General features: G+C 41.1%; 1 protein-coding gene across 2 annotated transcripts in view; it reads right to left on the bottom strand.

Annotated features, from left to right (window-relative positions):
• The window catches only part of SLC9A7 (solute carrier family 9 member A7), a 78,132-nt gene that overhangs the window by 21,382 nt on the left and 34,950 nt on the right, over positions 1-21,800 (bottom strand). For both annotated transcript variants that reach the window (XM_076358726.1, XM_076358736.1), the window contains exons 2-12: positions 19,052-19,251; positions 18,215-18,292; positions 17,422-17,498; positions 16,309-16,421; positions 14,810-14,915; positions 14,380-14,521; positions 10,279-10,384; positions 9,813-9,901; positions 9,585-9,698; positions 6,973-7,084; positions 5,436-5,589 (exon numbers count right to left, since the gene is read on the bottom strand). In XM_076358726.1, the coding sequence (XP_076214841.1) occupies positions 5,436-5,589; positions 6,973-7,084; positions 9,585-9,698; positions 9,813-9,901; positions 10,279-10,384; positions 14,380-14,521; positions 14,810-14,915; positions 16,309-16,421; positions 17,422-17,498; positions 18,215-18,292; positions 19,052-19,251 (1,291 nt within the window). The remainder of the gene's footprint in view (positions 1-5,435; positions 5,590-6,972; positions 7,085-9,584; positions 9,699-9,812; positions 9,902-10,278; positions 10,385-14,379; positions 14,522-14,809; positions 14,916-16,308; positions 16,422-17,421; positions 17,499-18,214; positions 18,293-19,051; positions 19,252-21,800) is intronic.

Here is a 21,800-nt window from a genome sequence, read left to right as displayed (position 1 = left end):
ACATAACACAAGGCTGGATCCCAGCATCACCACTCACCTCCTGCTATTGCAGCACACTGAGGCATGGTATTTAAGAAATGCATGTTTTATCGTTGGACCACCCTGGGTAAGACAATAGAGTATAACCTGAGACTGCCACCAAGCTGTCAGTTTTACCACTGTCCCAGATAGTTAGGTAGTTCACATAGCAGCTACGTGAGAGTCAGTGTTTCCATATTTCTTTTTCAGTTTGCTCATTTAAAGCAAAAAAAAAAAAAAAAAAAAAAAATCACTAAATAGAAAGCTCTTAAAAAAAAATTGTATTTGAAAAGTCAGACATAAGGCAGTAAATATCTAAGTTGACATTGTCTGTACAGTCTTCAACTTTTATGGTAGAAAGTTACCTAAAATATTGTAAGTTTAAAGATACAATGCTTGAAGATTTAGAAAAAGGTTGCTAAGTATAACTGAAATTACTTTGTTAAAATAAACACGAACTTCCTCATTTGAAGCGGATTATGAAGGAGAGGAAGGTATTAATCTGTATGTTGCTTCATTCAACATGAAAAGAACCAGGTCAATAACCTCTAATGGAAAAAACATTATTTTGCAATAGAAATGCTAGGAGTTCCCTTTTTTCCTGTGACAGATAAATGAAATGATAAGTCAGCTACTTTTCTGAAAAGAGGAACTTTGCCAGTGGTTTTGATTTATAGGGCTCTCGAGTTTGCTGAAATTGTTACAACCTCAGGCAGGAAATCGTTTCTTTGTTTTAGTCTCAAAGAATGAGGCTATATTTTTAATATCCAAGTCATGCTTTAGTTTCTAAGAAAAAAAAATAATCTACTGCTAGAAAAGTGTAACTGTTTACCACTTACATGCTTGGATATGTTTCACTGATAGACAGCCAAGAAATTCAAACACATGACATCATGGCTTTAACTCCAGTTTCTGGTGTTAATTTTTAACTCGCTTAGCATCAAGTGGCAGAAACCAAAAGCATCTAAAGATCCCATTATTTTTTAGTCAGATTTTGCTGTCATGACCTCACTTTCCCAACCAGTTAAGCAGTAAACTAAAGTTAAGTCTCTGCTACAAACCATAGGTCCTCTGCTTAGCTGTACATTTAAGCCTGATTAGCGGACCCTGGTACACAGGTAACATACCCTATCTGGAAAGATACCTGCTCTTCTGATTACCTGAGACATTCAGAACAAAGCAAGGGGAGGCAGAGGGCATTTTTTGCCTGTTTTCCTCCTTATACTGCTTTTTACTTTACCAAAACTTAATTTTCATGTTAGCCTCTCCATCCCTCACCTACTTTTAATACATTTCACATCATGGGAGAGAAGGGACCACCAGAAGTAAAGAACAAAGCATGCATCCCAATTGCTATGCAATTAACGGTGCGGCCAGAGGCACGGGCCTCTGCCTCCGAGCCACAGCAAAGCAATTCTGGATCCTTGTGTAGGCATTGCGCCATGCTTGCACGCAACTGTCTCCCCATGAATGTAGTATCAAGCCAGGCTGAAAATCTTGGCTGGAGTCAGCCCTCTCGTACTGTTCTACTTAAATTGTGCAGGCACAACCTTAAATAAGACCCTTTGGTGTTTGACATCTGTCTTAGCTCCTCTGACTTTCCCAGTACAACAGACGTGTGCCTGCAGTTCCTAAGGAATAAGCTCAGCCCATCACAGCCCACAGGAACTATTGAAGGGACCACCCAAAAACCCCACTGATGGGCAGACCAGTACCCACAGGATTACAGTAATGCCACTCTGCCACACGATGATCAGGCAAGCTAAACCAGCCTAAGGGGTCAGTCAGCTTGGTCGACTCTTCGTTAAAGCAGGCCCTTGTCTTCTCCTCATCTCCACACTGCAGCAAGGCCAACTGCTTCATGAGGACTTCGTAATGGCTGACTGGCTTTCCATCTTTCCTTCCACAAAGGCCAAAGTCAACCAGGATGCAACTGGTGTGAACTTCACACCAGGGCTGGACTTCTAGGAGTCCGCACAAATCCTGACATTTAAGTCCAACACACAAATGGCATTAGTTTCCCATGTCCCTTCACTTAATCTAGGAAGCGAACCACCTTTTATCTTTTAAGCTCTTTTCTGCTAAATAATCCTGTATGGGAGCACTAGTTATTTCCAGCCTCTTGCAATCTAACCTAATGGGCAAGTGCCAAGGCTCAGAAAGCATCCCAGGCCACCCCAGGGACAAGTTACCTACTGCACAGCCTCAGGACTGCATCAGCACTATACACTGTGCTGCTGAGGGAGGCACTGGGACAGCATCTCATCTTCATCTCCTCCTGCCTACCTCTTCCACTGGGTAGAAAGGGATGGAAAAGAGAAAAGCGGCATATTTCTAAAATTCAGCTGGAAACTAATTTGTCCCTTTCTTAAATCTGTAAGGCCAGACAGGACTTCTTGCTTTCCAGCAGAAAGGGCTCTATCACAGAGGGTACTTTACCAGCACCGTTTCCAATTCTCAATCAGCTGCACACGGCTGCCACCTCCTGGCACAAATCTGATTTCATGTGGTTTCAGAAAGTGCAGTCTCCATCGTTACTAGAGCAGGATGACAGAATCCATGCAGTTCTCTAAAATACTTCCTATGTAGCGTTCCCATGTTTACATGATATCCTTCCCTTAATAGGGAAGTTAACCATTTATCTTCTGTCAACCATGCCAAACAAATGACAGTTAAAATTACTGCTTACTAGCAAGGGTGGGTAAATCTCCCAAAAAACTGCAGCTAAACACTCAAAACTATGGTTTGGCCATGCCTTTTGGCAACTACTCCTCTAGGAATGGTATCGTAGCCTTTCCAGCTGTTCTGCCTTGTTGGCCACATTAATGATTTTTGGAAGTATAGCCTACCCGAAGGGCAAGCCTGGAATGGATATAGTGTTAGCCCTTTTTCCTTTCAGGAGCAACTCATTAGCCAGGCTCGTGGAGCCTCATTACTGAGCCAGAATGCTTCCACAAACTGCTTCCTAGGCTTGATGGGGAGGAGGGGAAAAGAAAAAAAAGAAGGAAAAAAAAGAAAAAAAGAAGGAAAAAAAAGAAAAAAAGAAGGAAAAAAAGAAAAAAAGAAGGAAAAAAAGAAAAAAAGAAGGAAAAAAGAAAAAAAGGAAAAAAGAAAAAAAGAAGGAAAAAAGAAAAAAGAAAAAAAGAAGGAAAAAAGAAGGAAAAAGAAAAAAGAAGGAAAAAAGAAAAAAAGAAGGAAAAAAAAAGAAAAAAGAAGGAAAAAAAAAGAAAAAAGAAGGAAAAAAAAAGAAAAAAGAAGGAAAAAAAAGAAAAAAAGCTGTCGCCTCAGAACTAGTTTCCAGTTGGCCAGGAGCTGGGCCATACGCTAGAATTCAGTCCTGTCCTCCTGCTGACGACTGAAGGGGCCCTGTGGCAGAGGTAACGGTTGACCGCACTCAGAAGCTGACTTCTGATACAGGTAGACTGAACACAATTCCTCTTCACTTAGTTGTTCAGCAGCGCATCCTGTCCCTCGCTGGATGACAAGGTTTAAAGGAAATACCCAGCTATGCTCCCTCAACAAGAGAGGTGCAAGCAGCAGGGCAGAAGGCTCAGGATGCCAGCACCTCTGATAAGAGCTGTTAGAGTCCGTTTTGTTGACCCGGTTGCAGCCATGCTTCGGAAGATGCTTTGGAATCCACTCAAGTGGAGATCAACAAGGGATGTCCTCACATCAGCCGTCTCAGAGGCTGCAGGCAGATCCTGGCAGACCTTGCTCAGCCATTGCAAGCAGACTGCAAGCAGCGTTCTTACCTGCGTACTGCCAGCCAGAACTCATCTCCTGTTCCCTTGTACCCCATGCCTCGGACAGTCTATGCACGCTGCCAGTTATGCAGACACTGTGCCTGCCCTGCTTGCGGAGGTGTGTTAGTACAGTTGGTCCTTATATACCACCATCAGACAGAAATCTCCTTCTGTTGTCAGAGGTGCCAGATGGAAAGCTGCACATGGCACCTATTCCAGGTACCTTTTTAAAGTCGTTATACAGCTCTCACGTGGGAACAGAAACCAGTCAGGCTGGGCTTAGAAATATCATTGTGATGTGGTATCTCTCGATCATTAATGACACAACTGCACTGGAATTATTTTTGTCCTTGACTTCACACCAGGTGTTGCATTACCTGTTGTTAGCGACATGACCTTCAGAGAGCCTGACTACATGAAGTGATACTTGTTTCTAGTGTGCTAGCCAAACATCTGGAACTTGCATTTAAAGACAGTTTTAAAGGACAGAAATGGATTCATTTGGCACCAAAAAAAAGGAAACTGACTTCCCAGTGTTTGCTGTTAGTCAGAGCTGAGATACTGTAAATCACTGCTGTAATGCCTGTCTCTGGCTAGAAGCATGCTACCCTCAATGAGGAGAGTTCACAAGCATTCCCGGGAGTCCTAGACTTTTTTTTTTTTTTTGCCAACCTGGAAAGCACCTGCTACCTATTGCCACAAGCAGTTCACTTAAGTTTTCCAAAAGCAGCACCAGTCCCTAAGCATGATTGGTTCTTCCAAAGACTGAAACTGGTTTTACCTAAGATTGTATCCCATTGTCTTGTGATAGGATAGGAAAAAACAAATTCTGGTTAGCACAATTAGAAAACAAGACTTGTAAGCTTTCAAGTGCCAAAGAGCACAAATAACTTACATATGAAAAATGCACTGAAGGGTTTGTACAGCGTGTATTGTTTTAATTCCACTCTATTTACCTTTGCCACTGCAACTGCCAAAACTTTCACAGAACAACAACATATGTGGTCTTTAACAATGGTTGATTCACAACTCTCTAGCACTTCTGTTGATAAGTATCCTCAAACATGAATGTACTTGCAGCCTGCAAGTACTAAGTATTGGCCAGGATTTACAGACAAACGTTTATAATCATGCTACTTACCATTTTCACAGGTCTCCTCAAAACAGGAGGAAACACACCCAGAAGACTAGGAGAATCCCATTTATCCCAGTTGTTTAGATAATATCAGGTTTGTTTGGATAGATGTTTAAAGTGCATTCAGTTTAGCATCACCCACTAAAGACTCCATTTAACTTAAAAAACATAACAAGAGCCAAAAGATAGGAAAATGTCTTAGTAAAATAGGAAGAGAAGTTTATACGGGACTAGATAGATTAATTCTTTCTTTTCAATATAGGGGCTGCTGTATCAGGCAACATTATTCCATATCCTACTGGGCTGACAAGGACCTAGATACCTACTTGCAGAGCAACAGAGAGCTTTAGGCTGAATCCCAGCAGCATCAGTACATTTTCTTCACCAGCCTGCACTAGCACCTTCCTCTATAAAACATAATGTTCTAAATACCTAGAACACCTCTAGCAAGCATCAAACAAGTTCTGTAAGACTATGCCTGATTAGCACAGTTGCCACTTGAAAAGTGAAGTTTCCCCAGCATACAGTTGCATACTGACCTGATGTTCAGCCATGACAGCATGGGAGTTGTACCTCCACCAACAATCCACACAGTGAAAAAGACGACGAGGAGAGTTGTTGAGAACATCATCTGATGTGAGTAGGTAGCAGTATCTCGTATAGCCAGAGCAAATGCCATGGCTCCCCTGAGACCTATGCGAAAGAATGAAATAGCAGAGCTTCAGAAGTGCAACCACGCCTACTTATAACAGAGCCTCTTTCCTTGTTCCCTCCCTGCCACACAGGCAAAAAGTGACAGGCAGAAAGTACTGGCCTCCCAGTTTTAATTCCCTCAGTTTCCCTGACAAATTATGCCCTGGGATGATTTAAAGCATAATTTGCCCTGGTGGTTTTCTGTACCTTATAGAATCCACAAGTGCTAAGAAAAGGTGTAAATATTTCCAGAAACTAACAGGAAAGAAATGCAGAAACAAACAAGTTGTGAAAAACAGCAAAACATTACAGAAATCAAGCAGCTCCCTAAATCCAAATGAAAATGCAGTTTTCCAGTTGATTCCATAACTGAAGCGTGAGTTCTTGATATGAAATTGTTATCAGCTGGAAAAATATTCTAGTTAATAACATGTTCACAGGCAGACTATATTCCGCCCCCCTCCCCTGCCCCTGATTATGAAACTCCATTAGCAAGGACAAGCCATGGCTGTTTGGCCATCTGCAGACTTCTGTAGTAGGGTCAGAGTCACAGGACGGTGAAGGTTGGAAGGGACCTCTAGAGGTCATCTGGTCCAACTCCCCTGCTCAAGCAGGGTCACCTGGAGTAGGTTGCCCAGGACCACGTCCAGGTGGCTTTTGAATATCTCTAAGGATGGAGATGCCACAACCTCTCTGGGCAACCTATGCCAATGCTTGGACACAGAAAAAGTGTTTCCTGATGTTTGGAGGGAACCTCCTGTGTTTCAGTTTGTGCCCACTGCCTCTGGTCCTGTCACTGGGCACGACTGGAAATAGCCTGGCTCCCTCTTCTTTACACCCTCTTGTGCACCGAGGCATCCCTGGCACTTCTTGAGGATGCACATGTTTAGACACACGCTCCATGATTTGTCATTTAATGACAAACTTAAAGTTATCTGTGTGACAGAAATCATAAGGGAGTTTAAGTCAAATACCTTGCTTTCTCCAACTAAGTGGGAGAGGGCACCCATAAATACGCCCTGATTTTCTCAGCAGTTATCTGTTTCTACACAACGTGCACATCACCTCAGCTAGAAATAACCTTCTGGGAGAGATACATCCCAATTCCCCCATCCCCTTCAGACACACTTCAAATGAAAATACTCTGTTCCCAACATGAGGTGACTGCTTGCTGCCAGCAGCTGGCATTTCAAGATGTCACTCTTCCCAGACACGACACACTTTCTGTACAGGTTGAAAGATACATGATGGCACGCCGCAACAACCATTAAGTCTTCTATTCATGATGCACAGATGTGGATTATAAAAGCAGAAGGTAGTATTATAAATTGCTTATGAGTTAAAAATAAGATTTTTCACTTTACCAAACATTTTTGCTTTTACCTGAAAACATCATCATGTGCTGAAAGTTCCAGCTGATCTTATGCCTTCTGCCCAGATTCAACAAGAAGGAGAGAGGGTAGATGTGTGCAGCTCTGCCCAAAAAGATTGCAATCTGTTCACAGCTGAGGGTTAAGGATTTCACTTTCCTGAGGTATGCACTCTTGGGTACCTGGCTCTAACATGAAGCTTCTGTTTTAGTGAGAAGTTTACATCATGATATCAAGTGTTCTGTTTTATATAGACAGAGATAACAAGACTTTCACCAGTTATGTGCACACAGAACTCATTGTGCAGAATGCAAATTTTAACTAATATAACCAAGTTTTTTAATGCACAGTGAAATTATACCTAGTATTAAAATTACCAGTTGTACAAATGAAGACTTTACTTAAAAAAAAAAAAAAAAAAAAAAAAAAAACAAAACCCAAAACAAACCAAAAACCCACACCCCTTACTTTAAACAACTATCACCGCCACCATTTGATTATGTGTTTCAGACCAACAGAAATGCAGTCTTATATCCAGAAGGAAAACTAACATAAGACCAGCAAGTGGCCACTCCATTACGGCTCCTGCAGAGGCAAAATCTCCTGCTGGCTAGCAAGCACTTAAGAGTACAGAGTTACTACGATGATAAATCCAATAACCACTTGTCAGCACTAGAATGAAGTTCAAAAAGAGTAGTAAAAGAGTATTGCAGAAAATCATGACAGTAGGTGCTAAGCTCCTTCCTTCCCTTACTGTGGTGTAAAACATCCAGTGGTTCCAGTGAAGAAGCAGAAGGCTGAATACACCCTCCACTGTCTAAGGAACACTTTGGGACAAACTAGAGTGATGTGTTGAAATCCTATGAAACACCAACACAACCAGAAGCCCGCCAAACACTGATCATTTGCTGCTGGGATAACGACATTAGAAGAATGAAACAGGTCTCTTATAGAAAAGAAATAAAACCACATAAGAGCTCTAGACACCACTGGGTTGTTGTCATAGCTAAAGTAAAGCAATACTGTCCACAGGAAATTATGTCTCTAAGAAAATAAGATTTTGATTATTACTTTGTACAAAAAGCTTCATGTAATTGTTCCAAACAACCTCTATAGCAGTCCTTTTGAGGACTGCAGAAATCAGACATCAGAAGCCATCATGACCAACGTACGTAGGAATAACGGCTATGATTTTGTCAATGACACTGAGGCTTTAGCTCTGCCTTTGCAGTCCAACCTTTCTCTTTCAACAGCTAATGACACCTCTACATTTTGCTCCTGCAAGGTGTTAAGTCAATGGGGACCGTAGCTGTGGAGGCAAAATGTGGGTGCTACTACTAGCTGCCTTCCTCACAAAGGTAGAAAAACACTCAAGAGGCAACAGAGGTTAAGTGCAGTGGTAGAAAAAGATGTGAAAAATGTAATAAAAGGTAGGTCGGTAGGAAGAGAAAGGAACAAAATAAATACTGAAAACAAAGACAGATAGCATAACCTGAGACAGGACAGAAGGCCACAGCAAAGATGAAAAATTACACCACTTAGTATACCAAATGCAACTATTATCCAATGGCTGTAGGGCTCGGGAGCATTTTTTAAGGTCAGAAGAACAGATGTGAGGAGACACAGGAGAAAATTTATTACTGTTTCAGAAAAAAAAGTAAATGGCCAAAGGAAAATAAAGACAAGTGTGATAAATTCCTAGAAGCAGTACAGAGATGAGAGAAAACACTGGAAAGGAGGAGAGAAAAGAAATACGTTCTGGATTAGGCCATCTTTATATGTCCTTTCACTGGGTTTTATCTCATTGCCGATTGCCCTGTACTCCTGCAGCAGGCAGAGAGAAATCAAGACTGGAAGAATAGTTCCCATTGCTTCATGCACACTTTCAATTGCTCTGAATTCTCAAGCAGCCAGGAACATAGTCAAGAAATAGGTAGATAAGCTATTTCAACAGGGGTGGGGTGCAGAGAGGAATCTAGTGATTCCCAGCTTATATGAGTGTGACTACTACAAAAATATTCAGTTCTGGGGAATTCAAGAGCCAGGTACCAAGTCAGCCAGGGACAATGGGAACTGGATACCCACCTCCACCACCAGCACCTTTCAGCAGTGTGTACCCTTCACGTCATGGTCTGCACCACAGCTCAGTTCCTCCCTCTTCCCATCACCTGAGAACCTGACCTCTACCTTTGGGGCATTACTCAAAGATATCCTGTTTGCCCACGATCCTCTTTATTTACTTGAAGTTTGTTTGTTTTCTTCAAGGGACCGTTGGAAGTGAAGAGAAAAATGAATCCTTTCTAGGCCCCCAAAGTTCGAATACAAAAGCAACACAAGCACTGCTGGCTGTCAGTAGCCAAGTCACACAGTAAAGCATATTCATTTATCTGTTGAAATTATATGACTTCTAGCACTTGCTCAGGTGCAGAGCCAACAACTGTGTGGCACAGAGGCCTTAGGGATTTGATGTAAGGGGTAACCAAAGATTGTTCTAAAAATTTTTGTGCCTGCAAGACATAAGGGAAACGCAGGTCAGCCGCCATCTTCTATTTGGTAAAGCCAACAGACACCACAAGTTTTCAGGCACATAAGACAGAAAACTCGCACAAAGCAAAAAAAGGATACGAAAGCTCCAATGATGAAAACTGGGCTGAATACGTGTTTCTGGAAAGTAAACAGTGCCAAACCCATATAAGAAAATATGAAGTTCTCTGCCAGGAAGTGCAATACCTCAAAGAGCTAGGGAGAAAACAGTCACATGTTAATGGCCAAGCAATAAAGCTGCTTTTCAAAAACAACAGTATACAGAATACTACAGCAGTACAGTGTACAAAAGGTGAAAGACAGTCTTGCCTGCTTAGTGCGACTTCTTGATTCAACTGACAAATTATTGTATGTGTAATGCGCCTGGGTAATTCCACAGAAGAGGACAGCCACCACACCTGTGAACAGAATCACATGTAAAAATCAGCCTGTTCACTGTGTGAGCTCAACACATTTACCCTTCCCAAGTTCTACTAAATTTATACATCATCTATTAAATTTATACATCATCCTTAACCTTGAGATTTTGTGAACCTTATTTTCAACTGAGTTACATCCCAGGTTGCAACTGGGGGGAGTTGGGTGTGTGAACCAAACCAGTGCTTTTAAAAGCCACACAGGGAGCTGCACCTTCGATGGCACTGTACAGAACACAGAAAAGCTTAAAGCACCAACATCTTGTTTCTCATTGGAAGGTTTCAATGAGAAAGTGGAAAAAAGGCTGCTAAGCCAGGCAGGACTTCTATCTCCATATGCTTGAATCCCAACAACTCACCAGTAAATCCACAAGCTTCTGCAAGCAAGAAAGTGCTCCAGGACATCAAGAAGAAGAGAGCCGTTTCCAGCAGGGGGAAGCAGTGCAACTTTGTAAACTTTGTCACGTTAAGTCATTTGTTAAGGGATCAACAAATAAATCCTTTGGCTTCTCTGTACCCAGTGTTTATGAAAAACACTTTTACGCGCTAACAACCAACACTAGTTGGAAAACAAAACACTTTTAGTGCTGAAAAACATCAATTCCATCACAACAAGACAAACTTCAGAATCAAGGTCTCCCCTTGCAACAGTCAGTTTTGGATATTTTTTCCACATATCCATGCCATAACTGTGGCTCCACCTCTTTGAGGTAATATCTTACTCTATGCCATGTTTCCCTGCAAAGTGCCAGCAGGGAAGGGATATATACCTGGCATTCCTTTTAGATTGTGTGTCTTGGTTTTTCGGGGGGTGGGGTGGGGTGGGGGGCAGGGCAGTGTTTGGTCATCGTCCCGTTCCCCACCCCCCCAGTAAATCCCCCCCCCCAATCATTAAATAAAGCATAAAATACATTCAGAAGCATTTAATTCACAGGGCTGTTCTTGACTACAGCAACCCTAAGATGAAGTAAATTTATCAGAGTTTTTCTGCTCAGATTTGTCGACAAGTCTTTTTCAGCAAGCGTGGCTACTTCTGTACTTTTGAGGCAAAACAGAAATCCTGCCTACAACAAAATGTATTTCCTCTCCTTGTGTTGATGTGTTTTAGAGTAAAAGCCAACTTAATCAGAGCAGCTCTGTCTTTAAATGGGAGGAAAAAACAAGTTCCTCAAGTTTTGCTCTCCTCTGGAAGATGAACGTCAAACACACACCGAATTAACAGTTCATACAGCTACTGAAGAAGTGGAACAGATTTCAGTAGTGTTAAATATAGCTCTTCACATACTACAAAAAAGTTGTTCACGTATTTATTCGGAAGACACAGAAAGAAACCATGTGCTAACAGGGGTGGTAGAGAGATCCCTGGTCTTTCTGAAAGCTGACAACTAGCAAAATCTTCTCTGAAATCCAAGTGGGAGGACAGCAAGGGCACTTGAAACAGAAAGGTGGTAGCACTCTTCCCTGCTCATATGAAGGCAATCGGTACCTCAGTGGACACATCAAGGCTGCACCATCATCCACCATTGCTCTCCATGCGTAACACAGCCGCATCCTAGGCTCTCTGCAGCACTACGCAATCTAAAGCTAATGGCAGCACTGCTGCTTGGGGAGTCATGGCTCCATATGGGATAGAGATGTTAAAAGCAATGAGCAGCACCACTTTTCACAAGGAAATTCACAGGTCCTGAGAGGTCTGGGGCTCACAGTACTCTTGACTGCCTCCTGCAAGCAGCAGTCAGGTAGCCCAGAAGACTCAGTGGAAACAGCCTCCTGTGGGCTTTATCACAGAATATGGCGCTCACAAGAAGCCACAAGTGATTAACACCAGAGGCAAACAGCTGGCAGCGTTTCAGTAGGAGCCTGGTTAGGGTGAAGCAATTCTGAGGCTGGCCACTTGCTCCCCCCCACACACCTACTTCTTGTTGGCATTCTCTGCTAACCTGGAGGAGGGCAAGGGCTCTGAAACACATACTCCAGCCACACCTTCAGCTGCAACCCTGCTTTGTCAGCAGGCTGCACTCTAAACAAAAGCCCAAACCATCATTAAAAAAAAACAAAAACAAAAACAAAACAAAACACAAAAAACTCACTCTCTCCCCATGACAGTTGACATTACATCAAATATAAAACTCAGCATTTTTTTTTAAACAGCTGTTATTCTCCAAACAGTCACTTCTCCATATAAACCATCTGTCCAAAACTTTTGAGGATGTACTGTTACACTGAGCTACATTATTTTTTTCCCCTCCTAAACAGACCCATTTTGTAACGTCATGCTTCTGAAGCAGCAACATCCACCAGAGCAACAACTAGAACCTGTCTTCCCACAGAGCACTCGGATAATTCCACCACAAGTTTACCCCAGTGCCTGCTTCAAAAGGCATTCATGGATGCCTGGGAAACTGGATAGCCACAGTCACTCCACAGGAGAGGAAGAGGTTGAACCTTGTTCCCCTGAAGTTAGGCAAGAGCCCTTGTCAGAACAGATTCCTTATTTCCAGTCTTTTCTGGCAGCTTTGTGAATCAAAGTCTTTATTCCCCTTGCTGTTATTGTAAGTAGCCATACCAAAACATTTCACTAAATCTGAAACGAAAACCTGTGCTCATCATTCTGGAGGAAGAGGAGAGCAAGAGAAAGGTAAGGAAAAAATCATCTTATTATTTCATATAATAATTGACTAAAGTGAAGCATTAATTCAAATTAAATTATTATTTCTGTTTTCTTAGCTTAAACATTAAAGCAAAGACAACTTTCTTTATCCCTTAGGCATGGCCTTCTGCTTCACTTCATTTCAACCAGGCAGATTCTGCAATTTAGAAAGAAAATACAAAGTGGTACAATACCTTAACTGTTATAAAAATAACCACAGACAGTGAGGCCAAGACAGCTTGCTGACAGCCAGAACAAGTCCAAGTATATTATCTGCGTCATATTTGGAAACTAAGTATTCTGTCTATTTTCAAAGGACAATGCATGACTGCATGAAACCCCTCACTCGTAGAGAGGTACAGTTATAGGTACTTCACAGCTACGGGAATAACAGTCTATTCACTTCATTTATGACATAAGTTATGGGTTCTAATCAGCTATGAAGAGTAAAATACAAATATACAGTTTGCTTCTACAGTATTGCATGACATTAAGTATTTTTCCAAAAGAAAATAAGTTAAAATTGGGTAACTGAGCAACAATTTAAGGATTTTTTTGTTTTGTTGTTTTCTTTTAAAAAACAAACAACCCACAGAGGCAGTCTTCTGAACAGCCTCCCCGCTCCCAGCCTCATGCACCCTCCTGAGCACAAACATTAGAAACAGCAAGAAGCAATTGCTGCTTCAGAAGCATGATTTTACAAAACGGATCTGAATGCATTTCAGCTGTAATCAGTAGCCAAACAGCAAACGCGAAAACACAGCAACAGTATTTGATCAGCTAGAGCTATGGATGGCCGGTAGCCTAAAAGCCAGATGAAGAATCATGGTTCTGGGCCACATCGATTGCACAACAGTGGAACTGGAAGACCGAACATTAAAGCATCACAGCACATCTTCCCCTTATACCTGAAGGGTTACCATTATGCAGACATTTATCAGACAAATCTGCACGGTGTGTATATAACAAGACACGGTTGAGACATTATTACTTAAGATGAAGAATCACAGGTTCATGATTATTGTATAAAATGTCACATTCTACCCCTTTTAGATCAGTTTTCAGAAACCTAGGCAGATCAAAGCGATCTGGGACGTGTACAAATATACTAGCTAGTCTAAAAGCAAAGAATTTGAATTTTTTTCCTGAAGAAACATCTCAGTTTCTAGAGCAGGTCAGACTTAATAAGGTCTACTACCTGAGCCTAAAACAAAACCCATACAGATTGCTCGCTGAACACCTCAAAGCTCTAATCAAATAGTGGCAGTAAGCTTCAAGAGAGCAGGACAGGTCATGCAAAGCACATCATGTTATGATGTTAACTCTAGTAGAGATACAGTCTTATCCAAGACAGATGACATCAGATTTCCAGCAGAAAGGTTAAACTCAGGACTCTCAGAAAGAACCCTGTGGGGTCAGAAATAGCTATTAATGATTTTGCTGACAACAGAATCAAACACCAGTTATCACATGAGATGTCTTTCAAGCCTAATAATAAAACCTGTTTTTTTAAATTTCCTAAAAAGAAACTGAATATTAAGACATGCCCATTTAGGGCCTCCCCTTGGCTTGCAGCATGCAGCAACGCCAGTAAAATTTCTAGTGTGGCCACAGTTATATTGGAAAAAGGTGATTTCTGTGGGTACCTATATGCCTTTCTATAGAAAAAGGTTACATGAATACTGATCACATCTTCACACTCAGATTAAAACAAGCTCGTGTCAACATTGCTGTAGTTGGAAACAGGTGAGCCCTGTTAGTACCTGAATGTAGCATCTAGTCTGGTAGAGCTAAATGTGAAAAAGGATATCAGAGCTGTCACAACCCCCGTCACTGCTCCCATCATGAAAGAACCACTGAATATTCCCAGGAAAACACCAACAGACTTGAAAAACGCTGCTGCATCAAAAGCATGGGTATTTTCACCTGTTGGCTGGTAGGCAACTATAGATCTAGAAAGAAAGTAACACAATGAGAAATTAGAAGTAGCATCAGAAAAGTTTTATTCCATAACAGCAACACCTGAGCAACAGAAGAGACAATCCCATACTGAAGGCAAATCTGCATTTCTGGTGTATGTATGCATAAGGGATCTTGGCAAATGTTTGCAATGTTTATTAATTCAGTTCAAGACGATCCATTTAAATTCAAAATAACATTTCTCAGAAAAAGCATTTATTTTAGACAAATACCAAAAGCAATTAAGTAATTTCAGAGTAGAAATTCAAGTAGTTACTTACGACGATAATACAATGGCAACAGCGTCATTCAACACGCTCTCCCCAAACAGAAGGGCATAGAGATCGACATCAGCATGCAGCTCGTTAAATATTGCTAGCACGGTAACTACAGAAAGAAAAGAGAAAAACCACACTGGCTGACTTCAGGAACGACTGCGTGAGCTGACGGAGCAGACTTCCCAGTTTGCCTAAAGCAACAAAACCCTGAACTGAAGTACAGGAACTGAAGTACAGGATCAAAATTAAACTGGGAAACAGACTAGTCATGTTTATCCATAGGTAAGCAATTCCACCATCAGTTTTAGGGCAGCTCCATCAGGAGGTGGCTTTGTCGTCCTCCCACCTGCACAGTGTTTATAGGAAAGCCCCCATGATCAAGGGGCATGGGGCAGACAAAGCACTTCTACCAGAGCCCTGATATTTTTTGTAGAACATGTTCCATATAAGGTAATCAACAAAACGTTGTGCAGCTCTTGCTACTTTTAAAGGCTGTATGGATTGTTGACATGGCTTTATTATTTCAGCCACTGTAAAATAGTGCTAATAATCCTAAGTGTTCCCCAAAGCATACACTATGCCACAGGAGTGTGCGTTTGCACAGAATTTGAAAAGGGCAAGACTGCTAAATATTTATAACCATCCTTTCAAGAAACTTCAGCCTGAGATGAAAGACCACGATCTTCGAGATGTTCCCATATATGAGCTTCAAAAAAAAAAAAAAATCACATGGTGATTTTTTTTTTTTGCATAAATTGTGTGCAACCACCAGCTGTTCAAAGCTCAGCTCAATCGCAGGAGCTACTTCCCATTTTCGCACGAATCACTACTGAGCACCTCAAATAAGCTGTTTTAAATGTCAAGCTTCATACTTCACCACTCCCTACCCTGGCCCCTGACACACACCAGCTCTCCAGACTGACCTGTCAAGCAGAGACACCTATGTGAGCCTGCTGGACTTTGAAGGATGACTAGATTATTTAGGCAAAAGCTCAAATTACTTTGCCAGAAGAACATTCTTCTGCTTAAACTTTTAAAACATGAAGATCATTTGAAGGAGAAAAAAAAAAAATTCCCCACACCTAAAAAGCCTAAAAGCCTCAAATATTGCTCTTAAATTATCCAATGTCCCAAGAAACCTAGCTAAAGGAGGAAGTCCCACTATCCAGATAGTGTAATAGTTTCATCTATTTGCAGTCTTAAACTTGATGCACACTAAACAAAATCCTACTGGGGAAAAAAAAAAACATTTAAAGTATTTGAACAGGAAAGTTACATTTTTCCCCAAACATACCATCACATCATACCAGTCCAGCACCAAACTGACACAGAGCAGCTTTCACAACACTAAGAATTTGCATGCATTTCAGAGAAGAGGATCAGAGATACTAGCATAACGTAGCTGAAAAAAAGAGTGCTGTTAATATCTTCGTGCTATGCAGCCAACAATCCTAGCAATAGGATTATTTTGGAAGGTTATTAAAAAATGTTCAGCAAGCTACCTGGATCAGTGGCAGATATTATCGCTCCAAAGAGGAGGCAGTCTGTATAATAGAATTTATCAGAGAGCTGACCCACCAACTTCATTAGTTTCACAACCCCATACATGAGATTCCTGAAGAGAAAGAGGATAAAACAGTCCAAGTCAAACAAGTTGGTGCATTTCAGACAGGCAAAGGAAAAGCACAAGCAACAATATTTCAGGCGGGCTTGGTTACGCTACAGCTCTGTGGGACACTGCCGCAGTTTAACACTAAGCTCTCAAAATTAATTTTCCTCTTTTCCCTATGAAATGAGTCAAGTGATATATGATCCAGAATATATCATTTAAAACTAGTAAGCGAAGCATGAAATCTGTTCACACAACTAGTAGACAGAATCTACAGCTTGTTTCCTTTTTCCACCAAAGGGAACATTTTCCCACTCAAAATTCCCATCAGTATTGCTTCTCCCAACACAGTTCATAGGCCAAAAGCTCTGAGCTAAGAATAGCCTTCAAAGTATTTCTCTAGTGAAATTCTTTGAGAGACAAACCACGGTCACCTATGCAATTCAGGATTTCTGTGTTTCAGAATATCCATACACCAGACACAGTAATATTAGCAGCATAAGAGATCGTATGCAAGTAAACCAACGTGACTAGCTATCTTAAACTAAATGTGTGTGTGCACGTACACATAAAATTATATATATACACACATGCAAAGAGAGAAAGAGAGAGCACATGCATGCATGTGGGCAATGAAAGGGACATCTCTAAAAGTTTCATAGCTAAAATTCTATTACAAGTAGTGTTTGTAATTCAAGTTAAAGTCAATTCCAGTAAGAGTCTAAGAAAGTTTTGTTTTGGACTGGACCATTACATCAAAAACTCAACGCCACTCTTCAGTACTGTGGACTTGTCAAGTGATTCAAACTTGACAATATCATTTCAAACGACAGTATTGTTTAGAAGTGGGATAAATCTCAGCAAAAGTTACATTTGCATTTTGTCTGGAGGATACACAAATAAAATCCTCTAACAAACAAATTACAAAATTGAGGAAGGCTCAATATACACTTTATCAACTTAAACTTTAGTATAGAAAGGAACTGATATCACAGAGTTCACTTACCCAATAATAAAACAAGAGACTGCTGTTCCTAAAAAGGCGTAAGCCAAAATGGACCCCAAATTCCTGAAAAAGTGTCTCTGCATAGGAAAAAGAGGTTTATATACTTCTTTAAAACAAGTTATATCACCTGTTCAAAAACATATAGCACGCTACTACACTTGCATTAATACACAAACAGCCCTCCATTTCAGAGAAATGCTTCCGTTACTCCAGTGTAAATTCTGTCCAACTTCAATAAATTGAATAAACCAAATCTGAACCATGTATTAAATCCTACATGGAGCTTATTGACAGGAAGCTTTCCGCACAGATGTTTTCATAAGAGATGTAAAAGTTAGCTGCAAAACTGAAAAACAGGACCAATTCATGGTATCTTCAAGCGAGAAGAATCTGGGCCCTTCTGCCATTCAGTGTCTGGCACATCCCCACCGGGATTCAGATTTGGGTCCACTTCTCAGCATAATTTACTGCATTTTGGATATTTGAGAAGGACCAAAGCAATTCATAACAGGACATCTTTTAATTTAAATTAAATCAATGTTAACCTCTGGCGACGTTCAAAGGAAAACCAATTAGCAAGATTAAATAGAGTTTAATGTGTTTATAGCAACAAGTACATGTATTTTCTCTTAAAACAATATGACCTAACCATCTATGGAGGATATGAGATTTTTCTTACTGCCATAAAAAAAAAAAATGCTTGAAATGGAGACTGCATTCCTGAACAAATCAGCAGTCTCACATTAAGGGGGTGGGGGTGTGTAGGTTATTCTCAGAAAATTATTACACTTACTTTCTTCAGGCTATAACCAGCATGAAAAATAATAGGAGGCAACAGAATATTGAAAAAAACTTCTGGGTCAAATGTTACCTAAAAAACAAAATATGAAATTTCAATTAGAAACAGACATACACAAATTGTTAGGTCTTTTTCCTCTTTCATTTTCTGACAGCTACCATTTTTGGTTGTTGAAATAGCAAACAACTGGCTAAGCTGACCCTCCAAAATACTGGCCAGCGCTACATATGCAGCAGCAAAAAGCAGCAGCTCTTCATGGTAAAGAGCATCTAGAAAAATAGACGTTACATCCATCACCAATGATAGTCTTGCAGCAGTCCCAAACACAGTCCCCTTTTTAAATTAAAAAATTTTAATAGAAATTATGCTGGAGAAAATATCTCTTATTGTGGTAAATGATATTCATGTATTTGCAGAGGATATGCTATTTAAGCTTTTTTTTTTTATAGAAGGAAAAAAAATGCTAAGAAACAATCACTTTTCTCTAAGAAAAGATCATTTTCCCTATATTGTATTATACAAGGCAGCATCAGGCTTTTTTTGTTCAGCTGGTCTTTGTGAATTCTACAGATGTCCGAAATATACATTAAGTTTTCAAACAGCAATCAAGGGCTTTGGGAAAGCACTACGTAAGTGCAATAGAGCACAGTTTCGCCAGCAGTGATGTAATACAGAAGGTGCTTTCGAATTAGGCATTGAAGTGCTGTTACTATCAGGAATACAGACACTTGATACTACCCAACATTCAAATGGGATGGTGTGGGAAGGAGGGAGGGAAGCATAGATAAAGGAGAAACACTCAGCCAAGCACAAGAGATGGTCTATCCTTACCTTACGCAACATATCATTTTGCTCCACGTTGTGGATCTTCCCAGGGCTTATTTCCCCTTTGAGCGTATACTCAAAGAACTTCCCACTGACGTTGACTAGCAGGGTTGTAAACGGCCTGTCCTCCTGAGAGCAGCTGAATGGCTTGTCATGGCCGCTGGTAGAGGGAGTCCCATATCTCAAGATCACCCCAACTATAAGTCCTGGAAGAGAATTAAAAAAAAAAAAAAAAAAAATCTAAGGCTGATTTGCTACTCCTGTACCTAACTTTCTAGTTTCAAATAACATCCAAGGTATAATGCGTGAGCCTTAACAAGCATACGTGCATCATAAACATTTTGCAGTGAATTGTTACTATCAGTTTCCTGCAGAGGAAGAGAGGCCCTGAGCACACCAAAACTACTGATGAATTTATGAAATCTAGTATCTGGCTGAAGTGACAAACAAAATACTCTGTTTCGTGTTTCGTCTTCCTCACCCTCATTCACACCTCTAACGTGTAAACCCTGAGCTGCACGAGAGGCTAAACACTAGGACACATCAAATACATTTCACCTGCCTAAGAACAGAACTGAGTAGAAACACCATTGCTGGCAAATAAAGACTGCTGAAAACATGTGACCATAACTGAGCTGAAACAGTGATGTTTGCCATAATATTTTACGGCTGCAGCAAGGATGCAGCTTTTTTGCCCGGCAATTCTAAGCAAGCAAACAATGCTTGTTGCACAATCTCCGGCGTACTCTGCAAACTTTGCAACTAAAATTTGGATGACATGCACAAAGAAGCCAGCTACATGTCTTTTACAAGCATTTTTCACATTTCACAAAACCAAAAATAAATTCAGGTAAAAAATGAACAATCACAAGAGACCTGAGATTCAGGAAGATAAGAAGAATTACACAGCCAGCCTAGACAAAATCCAACCAGAAAACACTATCAATAAGGGATGCATCAAACACAATGACAAAAAATAATTTGTAACCTAATGGAAGGGCCATGCCAGGAGGCTGGAGAAGCACAAGGTTTTAACTGAGCACCGTTCCTTTTACAATGTACTAAGAAAAGAACAAGACTCCAGTTCTGCGGAGAGAACGTATAAGAACAGTCAAAGTGTTTTTCGTCTGGTAATTAAACAAATTGATACCCACTTACTAAAGGCTCCCCTGTCGCCTTAAGATGACCTGCAATTTAATCCTCATTCCAGACAACTGCAAGATGAAGATGGATGTTTGATCCTTTTGTTGACAAGTCAGCAGTCAATGCTGGTTTTGCTCCCTGCGACCCTCACTCTGCATCCATAGATCTGTTTCCCCAAGATGGTAAATGAAGTTGACAGGTAAGAACCAGAGAATAAATGAGGTATAACAAAGAAAAAAAATCCTACCACGCACCACAAAAAACCCTAAACAGACTTATCTTTATGGCATAGCATGAAGAGTAACCAAACTGTACCCCAAAAAAGCCAACCAGAAGAACATGGCTCATTCTCTTCAAGTTCAGAGTGGAAAAATAGTTTTAATGCAAGAGAAGGCACAGCAGGTAGTAGCCATGATGCTAGCGGACAGCTCGCCTCCAGCCCTCTTTCTCTACCATCGAAAGAACATAGTGGCAACAAGATCATTAAAAAGTAACTGGAAGATTAAGATGTATTTATCAGAAAAAAGATGTACGTACTCAAAGAGAACGCAGGGGAAGAAACCCCCTCAGCACGATAAATCTACTTACTGAAATTTCAAGTGCTGACAATTTAAAATACAGTGGTTCATACAACCATGCTCTTAACAACCCCGGAGCATTTTACAGCTACACATGATGGATGCAGCAGAAAAGCAGCTCTGTGCAAAGTGACAGGTTAGGGCCAGTCACCTCCAAGCCACTTGCACTACCAGTTATGGCTAGAGACATCTTCACCAACCCAGCCAGGCAAGCAGCCAAAGCTTTCTGCTGCTCTCAGCCCCCTCACACCTAGGAAGAGCTAGGCTCACAGAATACATCAGGAAGACTGTCTGTGTTAAAAAAACTGATCTAACCAGCACCAGCCAGAAATCCCGTAGTAAATCAGAAGCCAGAATGAAAACTGTACAGATGAGCTTATGCAGAGCAGTGGCACAAAGCCAGTTCTATACTGCTACTAAGCTGAGAATAGAGAGGGGGACACCGATAGACGTAATAGCTTCTTAGGCTCAGAGGCCGCCCTTCAGTGAACTCATTGCAAAAGCAGATGGGAAACCCCCGTTGCTATTGCATTAGCAAGATGCGCTGGAAAGCAGGATGTGATCGCTTTACACTACTGGATTATAATCCACTCATACGTTTTCCTCCCATAATAAAAATATACCAGTTATTTTAAAATAAGTTTTGAAGATATGCCAATTATATCCATAATTGATACCCAGTATTTGAAGTGAAACATCCTTTAAGCCTCAGAGCCCCATGGTCCAGCTAACACAGCTACAGGGAAATATCCTGTTTTCATACACCTTCTACTGATAAAATACCAAACTGGATGACCTTTGCACCGAGCACCACACTGTTTAGGAACATCCGATCCCTGCTGCCAGGCTGCTGTCTCGCAGCAGGATGCAGCTGGGACCATGGTGGCCGGTGTCGAAGCAGGAGGCCAGCAGAAGCAGCGGCAGCTGGTCAAGGCAAGGTGCAGCCAACTGGCTAAAGCTACATCGGGCTCAGTTGTGAAAATAGAAGAGGCTAAGGAAGCCACACAAATACCACGGACAGCTTCATTAGCAAA

This window comes from Aptenodytes patagonicus, chromosome 1 (assembly GCF_965638725.1).
Source record: "Aptenodytes patagonicus chromosome 1, bAptPat1.pri.cur, whole genome shotgun sequence".
Lineage (NCBI taxonomy): Eukaryota > Metazoa > Chordata > Aves > Sphenisciformes > Spheniscidae > Aptenodytes > Aptenodytes patagonicus.
Note: the sequence above shows the minus strand (reverse complement) of the source record. Positions and strands in the feature narration are given on the sequence as shown.